At 41.7% G+C, this 19,805-nt stretch overlaps 1 protein-coding gene across 1 annotated transcript; it reads right to left on the bottom strand.

The window, feature by feature from the left end:
* Positions 1-2,127: 2,127 nt before the first annotated feature.
* On the bottom strand, positions 2,128-6,951 carry LOC124800157. The gene is made up of 3 exons (XM_047262974.1): positions 6,914-6,951; positions 3,264-3,611; positions 2,128-2,563 (listed from the first exon to the last, which is right to left on the bottom strand). The coding sequence occupies exons 1-3, from the start codon at positions 6,917-6,919 to the stop codon at positions 2,291-2,293; spliced, it is 627 nt and encodes a 208-aa protein (XP_047118930.1). The 5' UTR covers positions 6,920-6,951; the 3' UTR covers positions 2,128-2,290.
* Between the last annotated feature and the right edge of the window lie 12,854 nt (positions 6,952-19,805).

A 19,805-nucleotide genomic window follows, 5' to 3' on the forward strand; every position in this document is an offset into this window, starting at 1 on the left:
GATGTACCTTCTACTAAATCTACTTCTAAAACCACTGAAACAAGTTCTATAACACACTGCAAAAATACAGACGGATTTATTTTTAATGGGAGCTTACTCCGTCCCCATAAGGTGCTCCTCTTTATGGTGTAAACTCATCTTACAAATTGCAAGTTGAAATTGGTGCCACACACACTAGGACTTATCAGTCTACAGATAAAAGACATGTACACAAGAGAGTCTATCGTTGACGAGTTACAATTCCCAAATATTTGAAATGCCGGTAGGTGAATAGTCATCGTAATCAACGCTTGTGTAGCTACTGACCACGTCTTGCGAGTGAAACCTGATATTCAAAATTGAGTCGGTTCCATATGTGAATGCTTTCACTAGCTGGAAGAGCCGATTACCAATTTAAGCTAGTTTTCGAACAAAGATAAGACTTGGAGATGATGATTTCATCAAGAATATGCAGTTGTAGCCCAAAGATTGCTATAATGCAGTTCTTCAGTGTAACTTATTTGTACTGTTTACTATCCATATTTCATTTCTGTACAAGCCTATATTCCAAATACTTTCAGAGAAGATTATCCCCGCCATTAAATTTTATATTTCATTATTAAAAGATCGTTTACCAGACACACTTTGCTTGCCTTTGTCCGGAGTCTGTATCCTCTCCACTTTAACACCACATTATTTTGCTAACGGAATAGTAAAGTTCATCTACCATTTTAGCATCTCATTTCGTAATGCATTCTGCAGCATCACTTGGTTCAGTTCCGCACACCTTGCTTGAGTTTTATTGATGTTCACGATGTAATTTACTTTGAAGACAAAATTGATTCTGTTCAACTGATATTTCAAGGCCTTTGCCGTCTCTGACAACATTTCATTATTTGTGCCCGAACTAGATGTTCTCTTTTGAAATTTCTCTGTGGTTTCTTTTACTACTTATCATCTGCTCAGCTTTATTTGCTTCGACTAAGGTCTTCCATTACTCTGTCAAACTCTTCTCTCAGTATTGTACTTCCATCTTGCAATCTACTTCCTCTTTTGTTTCCATAATATTACCTTCGTGTTTTTATCTTTTATACTGGTCTCCTATTTATTCGCTCCTTGCATTGCTTAGCGCTAGTTTACCTTATGAGTTCTTAATATTGACACTATCGCTTCTCTTCGATGTGTAATTTTCATATATGTTGCATCAACGTACAGGTTACATCTCCTCTAGTTATTCCTGCTTTGCCATTTTGCACCTTTCTTACTTTTTAGACATATGTAGCCAATTGCGGTTGCTTCATTTACTACTTTTGTATATTTTCACCTATCGACAACCAAAATGAGTATCTCATGTGTTATACACACATTACAAGTAATCCTTGCGTTTTATGTGCTTGACAATCGCCATGTATCAAAGTTACCAATTTACTTTAATTCCATCCCCTGTTTTACTCAATACTTGTCGAATGCTGCCTTGAAAATGAGCAACAACCATTTGTTATTTGCGTTATTGGGTCGCACCTACTTAATGATCTACATTTCCTTACTGTTCACAATGTAAACGTCATGGTGAGATTCAAGGTCTGATTTTCAAACTCTTTTCCACTTCAAAGATTGATTTCATCTACTCTTTTCATTTTGTTACTTACCGAAATTTTCTCGTGTCTCCACGTGTAGAGCATTACATTATTTTTAAATAAGGTACTTTGCAGTTATTATATTGTACACTGCACTGTACTAAACCAGTTAGCTTTCAAATCCATTTCTTCCAGTTTGAACACGTTGTGCCAAATCTCCTTCTTTTCATTTTCTTACTATATAATTTCAGTCCCAAATGAAAATTACAGTTTTACGCTTCATGAGAGGAATAACTAATTATCTGTTATTATTAATTTTTTACATTCTTCGTCGTAAAAAAATTGTTCTTACTTACAAAATAATATTTTTAGATGTTCCCATCAAATGGATGTATGAGTTGTTCTACATTGTCGGGTAACTAATCGTTGGTCGACACAGTTGGAGACACTGCACAGTGCCTTATTTGACTGGTAGTATGTTACATTTGCAGCATGTAACAGCTGTAGTTACCATTACAGGACCATATTCCTCGGAAGGTAAAGCACTGATAACGGTTTATTAAACAAAAACTTTGCAGCTGGTAAAAAAGTATTTAATATGGATTGCAGATCTTACAACAGTAATCAACAACAAACGAAAATATGAAAAGAAGTATTGTAATCAAGCGATTTGTCTGACGTGGTTATCATTTGAAAACGATGTCTTGTTGTTGAATTACAATACATGAAGAAGCCTAGTTGATGCGCACAAGCTCAGGTTGTTTGTAAGAGTAGATGGGAGCGCCGGCAGGATGCAGGTCCTGGTACTGGAAGCGCGCCAGGTAGCCGGGGGTGAGCACTGGCTGCTGCAGGGCAGACAGTTCACTGGAGGCGGCGCGCTGCTGCTGGGGGGCGGCGGAGACGGGGGCGGGACCGTGGGCGTAGGCGATGCGCTGCAGGCGGCCGTCTGGCTGCAACACGTAGTACACGCCGCTTTCCTCCGCCTCACGCAGCTCCGCCTTGCCGTACTGTCAGCAAAGGAAGCAACGTTATTGTAAGATGACAGGAAGAAGGGCCAAATGTACACCATATTCAAAACGTTGCCGTCCATAGCTGTTTGGCGATTATGTAGTGAATTTCAAATTTGTTGAGTATTTCATTTCTGGCAAACACTTACAGAGGTCACTAACGGAAATGGCCTAGTATGAATATAAGTCTACACCATGTTTTATTGAATTGTTATGGTATGTTTCGACCGAATGAGAAACAGGACTATTGCCACGGTTATCATGAGGTGGTCTGCCACTGCGAGGATGTACACCAGCTGAAATGAGTGATATCGACAACCACGTATTTCAGTTTTAAATTTCAAGGTGTCCGTGTTCGACATGTACCACTCATATGAAACGTTATATTGGCTGCCTATTTCTACTCCTACATTTACGTTTAGAGGCCCACTATCTTTTATCTTGTATTCACTATCCTTGTGTGAAACGTGCGTTGGAGGCAGTAGAATCGTTCAACAATTAAACACAAATGCTAACTCTCTTAATGATATTAATCGTATTTCGCTCCGTAGAACGTCGTCTTACCTGTAGTGATCTCTAATTAAATTCGCGGAACATATTCATAATACTCCCATGTGGATCTGATGTAAATTTAACACAAAGTCGATTGCTGAAAATTTAATGCAGTTTGGTTACATTGTCCTTGTCCTAATATACTTACGTTGTAAGGAGCCTCAGTAGTGGTGGTGGCAGCCTCCGTGGTGGTGGGGGCGGAGGTAGTGAACGTAGGCAGTTGGTAGGAGTCTGTGAGGCGGGAGAAGTCCTGTGCAGGGATGAAGAACTGTGGGCGGAAGCTGGCTGCAGAAAATCCAGAGGCTGGCTGCGGCGCCGCGAATGACGGCTGCGCCTGCGACTGGGCGAAGGCCTGTGGTTGCTGCTGCTGCTTCTGCTGCGTCTGGAGACGCTGAGGCTGGCTCGGCAGCTGGCGGGATGGCGCGCCGTAGCTGGTGGTGGGCGCTTCGCCCACGGCCATCGCCGCCAGCGACGCCAAGGCGAATACCAGTAGGGCCTGCAAGAGGCGATGGTGAATAGGTAGTGAGCAACTAGGACTTTTGCATAAGGGGCAGTCAAATGAAAAGTTCTGTGGGGACGCCCACATATTGCCAAGGTTGTTTCGACTATGCCGACAACCCCTACACAATCTCCATAGAGTCCAGATGCCCCCCTCCTTCCCTAATGCCACTTACATACTTTTGAAGCCATGGAGAAAGACAACCGTATCTGCTAATTTGCTTAAGACGTAGTGGTGCATGCCCAGGAACAGTCGTACTTCCGTATGCAACTGTAACCAATTTTTCGTGAAGGCACTGACTGTTGTCTCACAGAGGGACAAATTTTTTAACAGTTACCGGAATTACTTTTCAAACAATAAAGAGTTTACTTTGTTTTTCGCTCCTGTCTCAGTTTCATTTGACTGCCCATTGTACAGATTAACTTAAAACGGTACAGTGCTACATACTTCTTTTCCTAATGAGTACCTTATCTTGATTAGTGATTGGAGACCAATTTCTACAAGCGATTATAGAGGCCGAAAATGAATGTATGACTCATTTGCGGTTCATATTATTAATGTTTTACTAGTGACAGACATTTTGAAGGTTACTGCAATTACTCAAATATGCCTGTACGAAAATATCTTTCAGTGTTTTGGAACAATTACAGATAACCCTTCTATGAGAGATTGGTTAGCACAGATTAGGTTGTTTGTCGCAACTATTCTACGCTAATCCTTGTGCTTATTGTTGATTCAACATCTTCAGTCCTAACATTGTTTTCATAAAAAATGTTTTATGTTAATTACACATTTAATCAGTTTTGTTTAAATATTACTAACGTATTGGTTCTTTTACACAGTTTTTACGTTTTCTTGAGCGTGGTTTGTGTATGTTCTCGTTCAAGGAAATTACTACGTCTCTATACAATGATGCACCTGTATATAATGAAGAAACAAATCTGTTAAGTTCCAGAAGACAGCTTTTGTCAAATAAGGGTGAAAGAATACTAAATGTCAAGAAACCACATGGTCATCGACACTAAGTTCGATTCGGGACTCTCACTGAAGACAGTTCTGCTCCAGTCAGTGACATTCCGTGGCGAAGACGTGTCTGGAGGCCTCCCAGATGGCCGTGGGATGCCAGCCTCTCACCCACCATACGTCCTGACAACCATGCGTGATGATCTGACGTGTCATATCTTTGCGTAGGAGGACTCCTTTGGTTGTCATCCACTGCAGCCTCATGCCACAGCGGTACGTTGACGATTTTCTACAAACCGTTTTATTGGCCTTCTTGGCAAGCCATCACAGGATGTCATTTCAGCAAGATAATACCAACCCGAAAACTGCGAGAGCTTCTACTTATTCTCTTGATGCTTGCCAAAGCTTGTCATGGCCACCATGGTCGAAAGATACCTCCCCACTTGAGAAGCATTATGGACAATGTTTTCCAGCTACCTCGGGATTCTGACGATCTAACGGGCCAATCCGACTGAACTGGCACGATATCCCTCAGGCTGACACCCAACAACTCTATAAATGACAAACAGAAAAAATGCTGGCAAAGAGGCCAGAAGAAAACTAACGCGTTGTTGATTTCTTCAAAACTTCATTAATTTTTTTTTCTGAAATTGTAACCATTTGTTCATTTGTTTTCCCTCCCATTCGGCAAATACTCCGTGGTGAGTCATTTTATTTTTATCATTGTTTAAGAGTGTAAGACGTGACACAATACCAAAAGACTATGCCGAGAATCGTCTCAAGTGACACCGGAAAAATTACAGAAAATTTATTTGGTACGTCCGGGTAACTACTTTCTCCTTAGACTCTAAATGACGTAAGTCATCTCGCTTCTTCAGTGTTTTTGCTTTCATAAACAGTACCTGACTGGTCCTACACTTCAACAGTTTATTGTAACACCCTTACGAAAATAGTCGTCGAGAAAAAGAAACATCTTCGCGTAACCTACTCCTCCCAGCCCACTGACAGATGGAATATGGTAAATATACATGCGATCACTACCAAGCACTGTTTCTGTTAAGACAAATGAATAGCCAAAGAGAGCTCTCATTATCTTGTACCCTCTATGAAAACTGTAAGCTAGTCAGAGATGAAGATTCATGTAGGTCACACCGATTTCCACCTTTCCCCTCTCGGGACCAATCTCTTAAGCTGCATTATGAACGTTCCACATGTTCCAACGGAACCGTTGATATTTTAAAGTGTGTGTGTAAAGAACGATCTCAGTTGCTTTTTAGCTCTTTCTTTTTCGTATCCTGCTTTTATGTGTCATTTGTGACATCATATAGTCGCAGACAATTATCATCCGATAAAGTTCGATGTCGCATGTACGTACTTAAATGGTTCCGACATGTGACAGAGAACTTCATAAATGCCTTACGGTGTCGATCAACGTGATAGGTGCTAAAAATTGAAGAATATTTTGAACAGCAGCTAAGATGGTAGTTTACATATAGTATAAAATTCATAAAATCTTTTTGTACAGAACTAATTACTAAAAATTGAAAATTAAGCACCATGAAATGTTTAGTGCAATGACTTACCTAAAAGTAAGAACTGAAGCAAATTAGAGGAACATTTGACACTCCTTTGGGTGATTCTATAACCACGTACAGCGAATAATATGGCGATTGAGAAATTTAAGTTCAAAGGTACATCAAATGTTTCACTACCCTATTTTATTATGTACTTTCAGACAAAATTTTTCGCAAAGCAATTGGTAGGTTACTCTAACATTTTTAAATTTTCTGACTTTGTTTAGGCACTAAGTTTTCTACAATGTGAAACGTACTGAATTTTGTACCTAATCCGAAGGATGCCTTTTTGAAAGGTAAATATAAGTCTAATGCAACTTTCGTGTGCAAAAGTACTATGCTTCGAAGAGTTGACATTTTCGTCACGACATTCACATAGCAAAAACCAACGAAACCAGCGGTTCGTATGTAGATACTTCAGTTTTATCTCAAATTACTAATCAAGTATTTCTTAATTACACTTTTTAGTTACAGATTTTCTTTTCTAGCCTCAAGCTCGTCGATTTCATACCTTTTTTGTCCATTTCCCACTAGTCGTTTGGCTACGAAAATTCTGAAAAGGTCCATTGTATAGATTCTACGTTGTCTTCTTGTCACACCGTTCATGCATTTGACCAAAAGGTCCAAGAGACAAATGTCAATCATTACAAAGAAGAGATTACGAGTATGCCCGTCGACGAGGAGGCCATTACAGGCAGGCGTAGATCCGAAGAAGACAACTCCAGTGGTGGGAAACGATAATCGCCGAGGCAGGCAACTCACCTGCATGGCTGCTCGATGCACCTGTTGCGTCTGCTGGACTGGACGAATGTGGTGCCGGAGAGCAGCGCGGGGTGGCTTTTATACAGAGCGGAGCTACTTGGCAGCTTTGCCAACATGACGTCGCAGGTGTGCTCCCCGTTCGCGTCCGTCAGCGGTGAGTTGCGCGATCACGGGTCACGGCCGCGATGCCCCACCCACCTCGTTACCTCACGCTCTCTCTATTGGCCGTGCTGCACATCAATACTGTTGCTTGCACCTCACTGAGTGGTAGCTCTCCAGGCGTCTACATTGGTTCAGGTACTACCATTTCTGTTATGAGGCTTCTCACTGTCAGAATGTGCTCGTGTGCAAACTTGGATGCAGTCTTTCCCCCCTACTGTACAATCTGTACATCGAAGGAGCAGTGTCGGAAATAAATGAAAGTTTTAAGTGTGAGATTAAAATTAAGAGTCAAAGAATATCAATTACAACATTCGCTGATGATACTGCTGCCCTCAGTGAAAGTGGTAATGAATTGCGGTATCTGCCGTATGGAATGAAATAACTAATGCGTACAAAATACGGTCTGAGAGTTAACAGAAGGCAGGCGATACTAACCAAAAGCAGCAGTTAAGGAAATCTGCTAACTAGGCAGCAAAATAACCCGTGACGGGCAGACCAAGGGGGACATAAATTGCAGACTAGCACTGGCAAAAATGGCATTCCTGTCCAAGAGGAATTTGCTAGTATCAAACACAGGCCTTAATTTAGGGAAAAAAATTTCTGAGAATGCACGTCTGGAGCAGAGCATTGTATTGCAGTGAGACATGAACAGTGGGAAAACCGAAACAGAAAAGAATAAAAGCATTCGAGTTTTTGTGACTGTTGAAAATTAGGTGAACTGATAAGGTAAGGAATGAGGAGGTTCTGCGCAAGATCCGTGCAGATAGGAATATATGGAAAACACTAACAAGAAGAAGGGATATGATGATAAGACATCTCTTCAGACACCAGGGAGCTGAAGGGGGTGTAAACTGCAGGGCACTACATCCAGCAAATAGTAGAGGACATAGGGTGGAGGTACTACTTTGAGATGAGAAAATCGTGGCGGGCTGCATCAAACCAATCACAAAAAAAGCAAGTGGGAAAACGGTCTTAACCTCCAATGTAAACATTATTTGTCTAGATCGCGACTTTATGAAATGACATCACTTGTTTCGATTATGGCCGCAAACATCTTCAGATGGTAAAATATCGTTACACAATGCAACATGTCCCATGTCGTAAGATCAAGTACTGAGTCATAATAACAGCATTCCATAAACTCGCGATCTAGACAAATAAAAATTGACAATACTAATTCTATAACCTCAACGTAAAAGATATTTGAGTTCAACGTCACGACGATGACTATTCACGGAAATCAGTTTATATGTTAAAGAGGGTGGCGTACCACCAACGAGAATCAAGTATCTTACTTATTGTAATAATTCCCTCAGTGTCTCATTCGCATATTAGCGTATTGCAGTCTAGGTACACAAAAGAAATGTTGTTGTCAGGTCTGAATATAACTGAATTGTTAGTTTAGTAAATCGTAGTAGAAAAATACTAACAAGAGTTCATTAAAGACGATCTAAACATTGGTACGGAACTACCTCTGGGAAGTTGAGTGAGAGTTCGGGAGAAGTGTAGAAACACCGAAGGCAATGCTCGCACAATGACGTATGTTGGATGACAGGTTAAATGAAGGCAACCGTACGCTCGCAATGTATGTGCACTTAGAGTGGGCTTTAGGCAGTATTGACTGGAATGCACTCCTTGAAATTGTAAAGAGAGTGGATAATAAGAAGTGAGCGGAAATTTATCTACAACTTGTACAGAATCAAACTGCAGTTATACGATTTCTAGATAATGAAATGGAAGCAATAACTGATAAGTGAGTGTGACAACGTTTTAGCCGGTCAGTGATATTCATTCAGTACGCTGAGATAGATGCTAAGGAACCTAAGATCAAATTAGGAAAGGGAATTAATATTTGGTAAGAGGAAACTAAATTTTTGCAGTTGTTGAACACATTGTGCTTCTGAAAGAGACTGCAAAAGGCTGGAAATATCAATTGAACGAATTGAATAAAATATTGAAAAGTAGTTATCTACAAAAATAATAAAAGTGTGGAAGATTGTTTCCGAATTATGTCAGGCGATGCCGGCGGAATTTGTTTAGTAAATGAGGCACTGAAAGTAGTAAATGGGTTTTGTCTTTTAAGCACCAAGGTAAATTATGATGATCAAATTATACAGAATGTAAAATGCAGAGGGCTGAAGTAGAAACGACATCATATCCAGACTGACAGAAGAAAGAAAATCGTACCTGAAAAAGAGAAAGTTGTTCAAATCGAATGTAAAAATCAGTTTTTATAATTCATTTTTTAGGTTATTTGTTTCGATTATAGCTTTTTCCGGAATGAATTAGATTACGAAACAGTCCACACAAGTTATGAAGAGAAGCTTTTGAAATATGTTGCTGCCGGAGACTACATAAAAATCGCTTTGTGGAATAAATACTAATGCATCAAATATTCGTGACATAGTAGTCTTTGGTGGCATAGTAATTTTGAATGAAGACCAAGATAGACTGGAACGTTTTTTTTGTTTTTTATCTGTCAGCTCCCACCCTCCTAATTTGTTCCTATCGATAAAAACAACACGTGCAAAATTTTAACTATCAGATTACTACAAGACGACCCTCCTCATACATGAAATTTCGAATGCTTTTTGTGAGAATTTTATTATATTTTCTCATCATCATTAGTTAATAAAATTTTGCTGTCGCAGATACTTATTTTTAATAACCCTCTTTAAGACTTTAATCCTAGTATACAGCCTGAGGCACTAACTATTACTACCAAGAATAACTGTGAAAACACGATAGTAGCTGAAAAGTTTGTAAGACAAAAACTGCATGGGATAACGGGGTCCTTAATACAATGATTTTTTGTTGCTAGCTGGTGTCGCTTCAGAGATATGCAGGTCAACTTAGTTTCTCTTTAAATGGGATGCTGTAGTTTGGTACTTATTTTCTGATATCCGTTATCGAGACGATTCCAATGATGTGTAACAGTAAAATCTTTGAAGGTCAGCGACAGTATCAAAGGTGGCATTTACAGAAATTGTTCGAAGCGAAGACCATTGGTATCAATGCGGTGCTGCAATCTTTTTATTATGGGTTGAGTGGTGTTCCTTATCACATCGACACTTATCGAAGCACATGCTCTGACAATTCTCTCTCGCGTATCATCAGGTGTAGTTGGAACGTCTTTATGAAGAACGTCCTTTACGAATCCCCACAAGAAAAAATCCAGAGGCGGCAGGTCTTGCGAACGAACCGGCCACGACACATCTCCTCCACCTCCAATTCAACGATTTGGGAATTATCTCTGAAGTTTATTTGTAGCCATCGGCGAAAAATTTGACGGACACCCATCGTGTTGCAATCACATTCTGTTCCTTGTTGCTAAAGGTATTTCTTCCAATAACAGATCTAATGTTTCTTGCAGTAATGAGGTGTACTTCCTGCCTTTAAGATTTAAAAAAAATGGGTTTACATGGCTCTAAGTACTATGGGACTTGACATCTGAGGTCAACAGTCCCCTAGACTTATAACTACTTAAACCTAACTAACATAAGTACATGACACACATCCATGCCCGAGGCAGGATTCGAATCTTCGACCGTAGCAGCAGCGGGGTTCCACACTGAAGCGCCTAGAACCGCTCGGCCATGGCGGCCGGCCATTAAGATTTCCTTCGATGAGATAGGGGCCTATAGTTCTGTCCTCGAGAATCCCACTTCATCCATTCACCGACTACGGTTTTTGGTTTGCAACCTGAAGCAGCCAACATGGATTTTCGGTAGCCCAATAATGCATGTTATGCAAATTAACATTTCAGTTGTTCGTGAACGTAGCCTCGTCAATAAATAAAATCAAGTTAATAAATGTCCCATCCCTCTGAATCTGAAATTGCGCCCGTATTCAATGAGACGCATGCAGTGCGTACCAGTTAATTGTTGCTGGAGACTGACAAGGTAAGGATGAAATTTATGGTGATGCAGAACACGAACAACACTACACTGGTTCATGCAGACTCCCTTGCGATATGACGCGAACTAACACAAGGATCTCGAACCACAGTGGCAAGAGTACCAATTTCCATTTCTTCGTTATTAACTTCCCTTTGCTGGATATGTTTCCGATGCGTTAAAGTTCCAGTTATTCTCAATTTATCATACACATATTTTCAGAATATAAGTCTATAGCTCTCACTGAATTTCGTTTGCCGCTGTGGTAACACCGGTTCATGTCAAATTACCGAAGTTAATCGCTGTCGTTAAGCGCTGTCGGGCTGGGCTAATTCTTGGATGGGTGATCATCCGGTGCGCCCAGCCCTGTTGGCAAGCGGGTTGCACTCAGCCCTTGTGAGGTAAACTGAGGAGCTACTTGATTGAGAAGTAGCGGCTCCGGTCTCGTAAATTGACAAACGGCCGGGAGAGAGATGTTCTGACCACATGACCTTCCATATCCGCGTGCGGTTACGCCTGTAGTCTAAGGATGACACGGGGGCCGTTCGGTACCTTTAGGTCTTCATGCCTTATTTGGGCAGACTTTTAGTTTAATTCTCAGTAAATGAGAAACATATCGACTTGTTCTTCGAAGGAATACATCATTCAAATTCGCTATATTCGCCGATAATAGTCTCATCGTTCCTATTACAATTGTATTGCGAAATCTTCGAATGGTGTTTACCTGTCAATGACAGGTGATGGATACGCCGTATTTGGCGAATATTTACTATTTGCCCGATATTCGAGGGAGAATTGTCGGAGAATGTGCTTTGATAAGTGCCGAAGTGATAATAAGATCGCAGCACTTCATTGACACCGATGTCATCACTTCGAACACCTTCTGTAAATGGACGTTCATGCAACATTTGCGACCTTTATTGACCCTCAAAGACCTTACTGTTACACATCATGGGGACGTCTCGATGGACGCTATCAGAAATTAAGTACCAAACTATAGCACCCCATTTAAAAAAAGAAAGTTGACCTTCACATTTCTGACACGACACCACCTAGCAACAAAAAACCAACGTGATATTATGGCCCTCGTTGTCCATTGTAACATTTGTCCCACAAGCTTTTCAGCTACTATCATACTTTCAGAGTTATTGTAAGTGGCAATAGTTAGTGGCTCACCCTGTATAGTAACATTCAATCATAATATATAATAAAATATATAATAAACATCATTCAATATCATGAAGGCATGAAGTGTTAGTAGTGAGGACAGGAAAAATTCCTGTGTTTTGATTCAGCAAATATCACCAAGAGTAGAAACAGCAGCGGTAACATAGTCTACGGTACTTGTCAGTTTTCTACTCATGCTTCTCTGGTGTCTTGACAGGCGTCACGACTGGGGTTCACATATCAATAGACGGTGTAGACGCTTTTGGGCTGAAACAGAAAGCCTGGTTATATACCGAACTTCTTCTCAACGTCTCAGAAAAAGTTTATATATTCGAAACATGCACAAATTCTCAACTTGCCTCTTAACTGTTGCCAAGTTACTAGGATGGGAAGATGGTCCCAGCGCTCAAAGATGACAAAAAAGAAGATAGGATGGCAGTATTACGAACCTTTCAGGGGGAGTCTCTTAATTCCCAAAATCGTCTGTAGGTATTAAATGATGACTGTCAATCGGGGATTAGGGAAGTGGGCTATAGCTGTAAAATTTCATTAACTTTTCAATGATACCTCAGCAAGCAGAACAGGTCGAGTTAATGGCTGTTGTACAAATGTGGAAGAGCTACTCGGTCATTACCTGTTGTAACTCAGTGTCCGTCATCACATTTCTGAAACGCTCCTTCAGACCTATTTCGATTCACTGTTGGGGTATCTTCTGGCCTGGACATGGGAATTATCCAGATATATAGAATATCTCAGTCGAAACTCGTTAAGAACTCTTACATGAACAGCAGCAGCGGAGTATGTCTATTATTCTCGGAAACACTTCGCTCTCAGCTTCAGGCTGTGATGGCTTTGGTTACACAGCTTGAGGCTGCACTGGATGGGCACCACTGTTGTGGGCCGGCCGTCGGGATCCAACGGACGGTCCTCACCGGTGGCCAACCCAGTTACTACTAGCACTGAAGGTGATTCCTCACCTGTGGTCAAGTGGGAGGTCGCCCCAGGGCGAAGCAGGTGGCTAAATAATTCCCAGTCGGTCGTACATAAGGCCTCCCTGATTGGTCTGACAAACAGGTACCAGGTGCTGTCTGTGGCTGACACTGTCGCTGAGCCAGATGCTGTCACCTGTCCTGTATCAGAGGAAACCACTCAGCCCGCAAGATCCGGGCAGTCGCGGAGGGTGGGATTATTGGTAGTTGGGAGCTCCAACGTTAGGCGCGTTATGGGGCCCCTTAGGGACTTGGCTGACAAGAAGGGTAAAAAATCCAATGTGCACTCCGTGTGCATACCGGGTGGAGTCATTCCAGATGTGGAAAGGGTCCTCCCAGATGCCATGTAGAACACAGGGTGCAGCCAACTGCAGGTGGTAGCTCACGTTGGTAACAATGATATGTGTCACTTTGGATCAGAGGAGATTCTCTCTGGTTTCGAGTGGCTAACAGAAGTGGTAAAGGCTGCCAGTCTTGCTTGCAAGATGAAAGCAGAGGTGACCATTTGCAGCCGTTCTGAGTAGCAGTGCGGTTCTAGGCGCTACAGTCTGGAACCGAGCGACCGCTACGGTCGCTGGTCGAATCCTGCCTCGGGAATGGATGTGTGTGATGTCCTTAGGTTAGTTAGGTTTAATTAGGTCTAATTTCTAGGTGACTGATGACCTCAGAAGTTAAGCCGCATAGCGCTCAGTGCTATTTGAACCATTTGAACCAGACCAGCTGCACCATAGTCGACAGGACCGATTGCGGACCTCTGGTACATAGCCGAGTGGAGGGTCTGAATCAGAGGCTCAGACGGTTCTGCGACCGTGTAGGCTGCAGATTCCTCGACCTGCGCCAAAGGGTGGTTGGGGTTCGGAGGCGGCTACACGGGTATAAGGGGCTGTGTGGCGTGGACTGGGCGGTTTTTTAGATTAGAGGGTCTCGGGAAAACACAAGTAGGGCCTCAGTCACAAAGGGTGCAGGCTGAACACAGGAAAAACGTAGATACAGGAACCATTGGTATAAAAGTTGTAAATTGTCGTAGCTGTGTTGGGAAAGTACCAGAGCTCCGGACGGTAATAGAAAGCACTGATGCTGATCGTTATAGGCACTGAAAGCTGGCTAAAACCGGATATAAGCTCAGTCGAATTTTTGCGAAGAACGTAACGGTGTTTCGAAAGTATAGGCTAAACACTGTTGGCGGGGGCGTGTTTGTTGCTGTCAGAAGCAGATATTTCCTGTGAGTCATTGTTGGCAACCGGAATAAAATAATAATTGGGTCCTTTTACCGACCTCCCAATTCAGATGATACATTTGATAAAAGGTTCAAAGAAAACTTGAGTTTGATTTGAAACACGTACCGGAATCGTAGGATAATAGTTGGTGGTGACTTTAATTTACCCTCGATATGTTGGCGAAAATACATGTTTAATTCCGTAGGTACGCATAAATTATCATCCGAAATTGTGCTAAACGCATTCGCTGAAAATAATCACGAGCAGATAGTTCATGAGCCCACGCGAATAGTAACGATTGTGAAAACACACTTGAACTCTTAGCAACAAATAATCCTGAGTTACTAACGAGCATTAAAACCGACTCAGGGATTAGTGAACACAGGGCTGTCGTTGCAAGAGTGAATATTGTAATCCCCAAATTCTCGAAAAATAAGCGAAAAATATACTTATTACAAAAAGCAAATAAAAATTCACTTGACACCTTCCTGAGAGACAATCTCCACTCATTCCAAATTAATAATTTAAGTGTAGACCAGATGTGGATTAAATTCAAAGAAATAATATCATCAGCTATTGAGAGTTTATACCAAATAAATTAACAAACCACGGTACAAACCTTGGTACACAAAACGGTTTAGAAGACTGCTTCAGAAACAACGAAACAAACATGTCAAATTTAAACAGACGCAAAATCCCCAAGATTGGTGAACTTTTACAGAAGTTCGAAATTTACTGCGGACGTCAAAGCGAGATGCTTATAACAGATCCCACAACGAAACTTTGTCAGGAAACCTGGCAGAAAATCCAAAGCGATTCTGGTCTTATGTGAAGTATGTTAGCGGCAAGAAACAATCAATACCTTCTCTGCTCGATAGCAATGGAGATAACATCGAAAACAGTGCTGCCAAAGCTGAGTTACTAAAAACAGCCTTCGAAAATGCTTTGACAAAAGAAGACGAAGCAAATATTCCAGAATTGGAATCGAGAAAAGCTGCCCATGAGTAACGTAGAAGTAAATATCCTCGGAATGGTGAAGCAACTTAATACACTTAATAAAAGCAAGTCTTCTGGTCCTGACTGTATACCAATTAAGTTCCTTTCAGAGTATGCTGATGCATTAGCTCCATACTTAACAATAATATACAACCGTTCGCTCGACGAAAGATCCGTACCCAAAGACTGGAAAGTTCCACAGGTCACACCACTATTCAAGAAAGGTAGTAGGAGTAATACACTAAATTACAGCCCATATCGTTAACGTCGATATGCAGCAGTATTTTAGAACATATATTGTGTTCGAACATAATGAATTACCTCGAAGGAAACGGTCTACTGACACACAGTCAGCTCTTTAATCACATGAAGTGCTGAGTGATATTGACAAGGGATTTCAGATGGTTTGCGTATTTCTGGATTTGCGGAAGGCTTTTGACACTGTGCCACACAAGCGGCTCGTAGTGAAATTGCTTGCTAATGGAGTACCGTGTCAGCTATGTGACTGGATCTGTGATTTCCTGTCAGAGAGGTCACAGTTCGTTGTAATTGACCGAAAGTCATCGTGTAAAATAGATGTGATTTCTGGCGTTCCCCAAGGTAGTGTTATAGGCCCTTTGCTGTTCCTTATATATATAAACGTTTTGGGAGACAAACTGAGCAGCCGTCTTCGGTTGTTTGCAGATGACGCTGTCATTTATCGACTAGTAAAGTCATCAGAAGATCAAAACAAACTGCAAAACGATTTAGAAGAAATATCGGAATAGTGCTAAAAGTGGCAGTTGACCTTAAATAACGAAAAGTGTGAGGTCATCCACATGGGTGCTAAAAGGAACGCGTTAAACTTCGCTTACAACAATACAATCCGTGTGACGAGGGCCTCCCGTCGGGTAGACCACTCGCCTGGTGCAGGTCTATCGATTTGGCGCCACTTCGGCGACTTGCGCGTCGATGGGGATGAGATGGTGATGGTTAGGACAACACAACACCCAGTCCCTGAGCGGAGAAACAGTGTGAGGTTACCCACATGAGTGCTGAAAAGAACGCGTTAAACTTCGGTCCCGCTTCCCGCGCCCGGGTTCCCGGGTTCGATTCCCGGCGGGTCAGGGATTTTCGCTGCCTCGTGATGACTGGGTGTTGTGTGATGTCGTTAGGTTAGTTAGGTTTAAGTACTTCTAAGTTCTAGGGGACTGATGACCATAGATGTTAAGTCCCATAGTGCTCAGAGCCATTTGAACCAGCCAAACTTCGGTTACACTATAAATCAGTCTAATCCAAAAGCCGTAAATTCAACAATATACCTAGGTACTACAATTACGAATAATTTAAATTGGAAGGAACACATAGAAAATGTTATGGGGAAGGCTAACCAAAGGCTTCATTTTATTGGCAGGACACTTACAAAATGTAACTTACCTATTAAGGAGACTGAATACACTTCGCTTGACCGTCCTCTTTTGGAACAATGTTGAGCGGTGTGGGATCCTTACAAGGCAGGGCTGACTGTGTACATCGAAAAAGTTCAAAGAAAGGCAGCACGATTTGTATTATCGCGAAATATGGGAGAGAATGTCAGAGTAATGATATAGGATTTGAGATGTACATAATTAAAAGAAAGGCGTTTTTCGTTGCGACGGAATCTTCTCACGAAATTCCAATCACCAACTTTCTCCTCCGAATGCGAAAATATTTTGGTGAGACCGACTTACATAGGGAGGAACGATCACCAACAGAAAATTTAGGGAAGTTAGAGCTCGTACGGAAAGATAGAGGAGTTCATGCTCCCCACGCGCTGTACGAGATTGGAATAATAGAGATTTGTGAAGGTGGTTCGATGAACCCTCTGCCAGGCACTTAAATGTGATTTGCAGAGTATCCATGTAGATGTCTAGATGTAGAACCGCGAAATGACTAGCGAGAACTGCTGCAATTAACGATGATCTTTCTTGGCGGCATTGCAAAGACTGGGATGTCGCATCACATCACCGGAGCTGTAACTGATTCTAGGAAAAGGCCATGTAATAAATTGTCAGGATACTCCTCCAGGAATTAGTAAGGATGGAGAAGGAAAATTTTTAAATCGCTAGTGGTACTTAGATACAGGAACTGTGGCTATGGCTTTGGTGATAGTGGCGTAACGAATGTCAACGCAAGTATAACTCAAATTGTGTTGGAATTAGATAAAGGAGAAAATCCGGAAGGAAAAAAAAATAGTGAAAAATGTGCATCATACACGAAAATCATCTTTTTTCTTTTACGAATGTTGACTTTACATCATTTGTAAAGCGTGGTACTTAAACCTGCTTCTTGAGGATTTCTGTCATTATCAATTTCCTCTGACAAAGACGTATCAAGGTGTGGAGGTAACACTCATTAGAAAAGTGATATTAAAAACTTTAGGCGATTGTTGTTGTAAATGATGCAGAAAATAATGTCAGATTCATTCAGGACAATGTCAGTCACAGCTTCAAGTGTGGAAAGAGCTCAGGAAGGCATAGCAGGGTTTAGCGTCCTGACGGCAACAAGATCACTAGAGACAGAATTGAAACCCATTACTTTTCAAGGACTTATCCTGATATTCGACCTAAATGCCCCCTAGATGGTCAATAATATTGCACATTACTTCCTTATTCGCAACAGTACTGAACGTATAGGTGACAGATGGAGAGTTAGTGCAGTTATACTGAGAAACTAAAACAGTTTGGAAATACATCAGACCGGCAGCAAATGTAATACCGCGCAATTGACAAATCCTTGGTAGTGAGTCACGTGCTACACGTACCAAGGAGGTTAGGTTCGTTGATTGTACGTGAAAAATGAGTTCAGAACATGGCGAAAGCCTATTACTATTAGCGTGCATCGCAATGTAGAACTGTGTAATGTTACGCCGTGTGAGTACAAGAACACAAGTGTGAAGTAGAATGAATCGTATTTATTGTTCCTCAGAAAGTAAAGGAAAGGCTAGGAATGCAAATGTTTTTAAAAAATTATTTACGCCAAAGTTATTAATTAAGGGAATTCCTGGATATCTATCTCTGTGCATACATTTATTACCCAAATATAATGCACGTACTCTTGTGTGAAACATTTCCATAACAATGCCTCATACACTGTAAGGCGAGAGTGCACTTGTAAATGAAATGTCTTTGAAAGAACTGCCACCAGAAAGTATCATAGAGAAATAAATAATTGTTGACTTGGCAGAACTGCATCTTGTAGTCTATAAATTTGTTTTTTGCTAGTCGGGTTATGGATATACTTAAAAATTTATTGTTGGGGGAGAGAGTGAGTTACTAATTGCCTATGGGAACAGCAATGTATCAGGAAAACTACTTCCAGTAATGTGTCAAATCTTGGAACTTCAACATCCAATTTGTTTTCGCTGATGCTGTTCTGCTGACACTATATTATTTAATCACAATTTAACTGTTTTCGTTTTAATCAGTGCGTCTGATGCCAACTCTACAGCAGCAATCCCAAAGAATTTTGTATACTAATTTCCAATAATTTTTACTTGTTATAATCCTTTATTTTTAGGTGATGGGTCTGTGTGCTGAGCTATATTTCTAAATTTAATATACGTGGATTACAACGATGGTGCACATCAACAGGACAAGTCAAGCTAACAAGCTATTAGTTTGTGCACTCCCAATACAAATAGCACTATATACAAATCATCGGTACGAATTTAACATGCTGTAGCTGCACCACAGTTAAAGATAGGAAAGTTAGATTTGGTGCAACATTTCTGAACGCCCAAGTTGCATTCATGCGCGCGTCCGTTGACAGTAAATTATGCTGACCATCGGCTGCAAAGCAGAATGGAGGCCACAGGGCCGTAGAACCACTGAAAAGCATAAACGCAGCGGTTTGCATGGCACAAGTTACAGGCAGAACGGCCCACTGGAGCAACTTAGGTGTGGTGAGTACATGACTTTGAGCACCATGTTAGCAAAAAAGGGCGCACAGCCAAGTATAAACTGGTGATAACGAGAGTGATTCAAGTGTGGCAGCTCTCCTGGACTACGGGGCTTGTCACACCACCAGCTACACGCAGCAGCAGATAGGGCGAAAGAGTTCCAGTCCACATTGGGTCGCTGGTTCGATCCTCTGAGATCGACACGGTGTCTGTCCATAGACAGCCAGACAGCGGCGGACAACTCTTTTTCTCATTACAATGGGCAGTCGTCTTGGCTCCCAATGCACACTGGAGACACCCCGAGGCGAGTGCCACAGATTTGTTCGCCGGATCCCAGGCGTTTGTGGTCGCTAAGATCCCAGCTTCGCCAGCGAGGAAGACCACAGCAGGCCGCTTGGTGGCTCTCAGCGAAACAGCGCTGAGTAAACAGGGAAGAAGACGGCAGAGTTAGCTGCCGGTGCAGGCCTGACGATGCAGCCCTACAAGACCAACACATAGCAGCACGTTGCACTGGGTCGCTGGGGGCTCAGCATTGCAGGACCCTGA

Source organism: Schistocerca piceifrons, chromosome 1 (assembly GCF_021461385.2).
Source record: "Schistocerca piceifrons isolate TAMUIC-IGC-003096 chromosome 1, iqSchPice1.1, whole genome shotgun sequence".
Lineage (NCBI taxonomy): Eukaryota > Metazoa > Arthropoda > Insecta > Orthoptera > Acrididae > Schistocerca > Schistocerca piceifrons.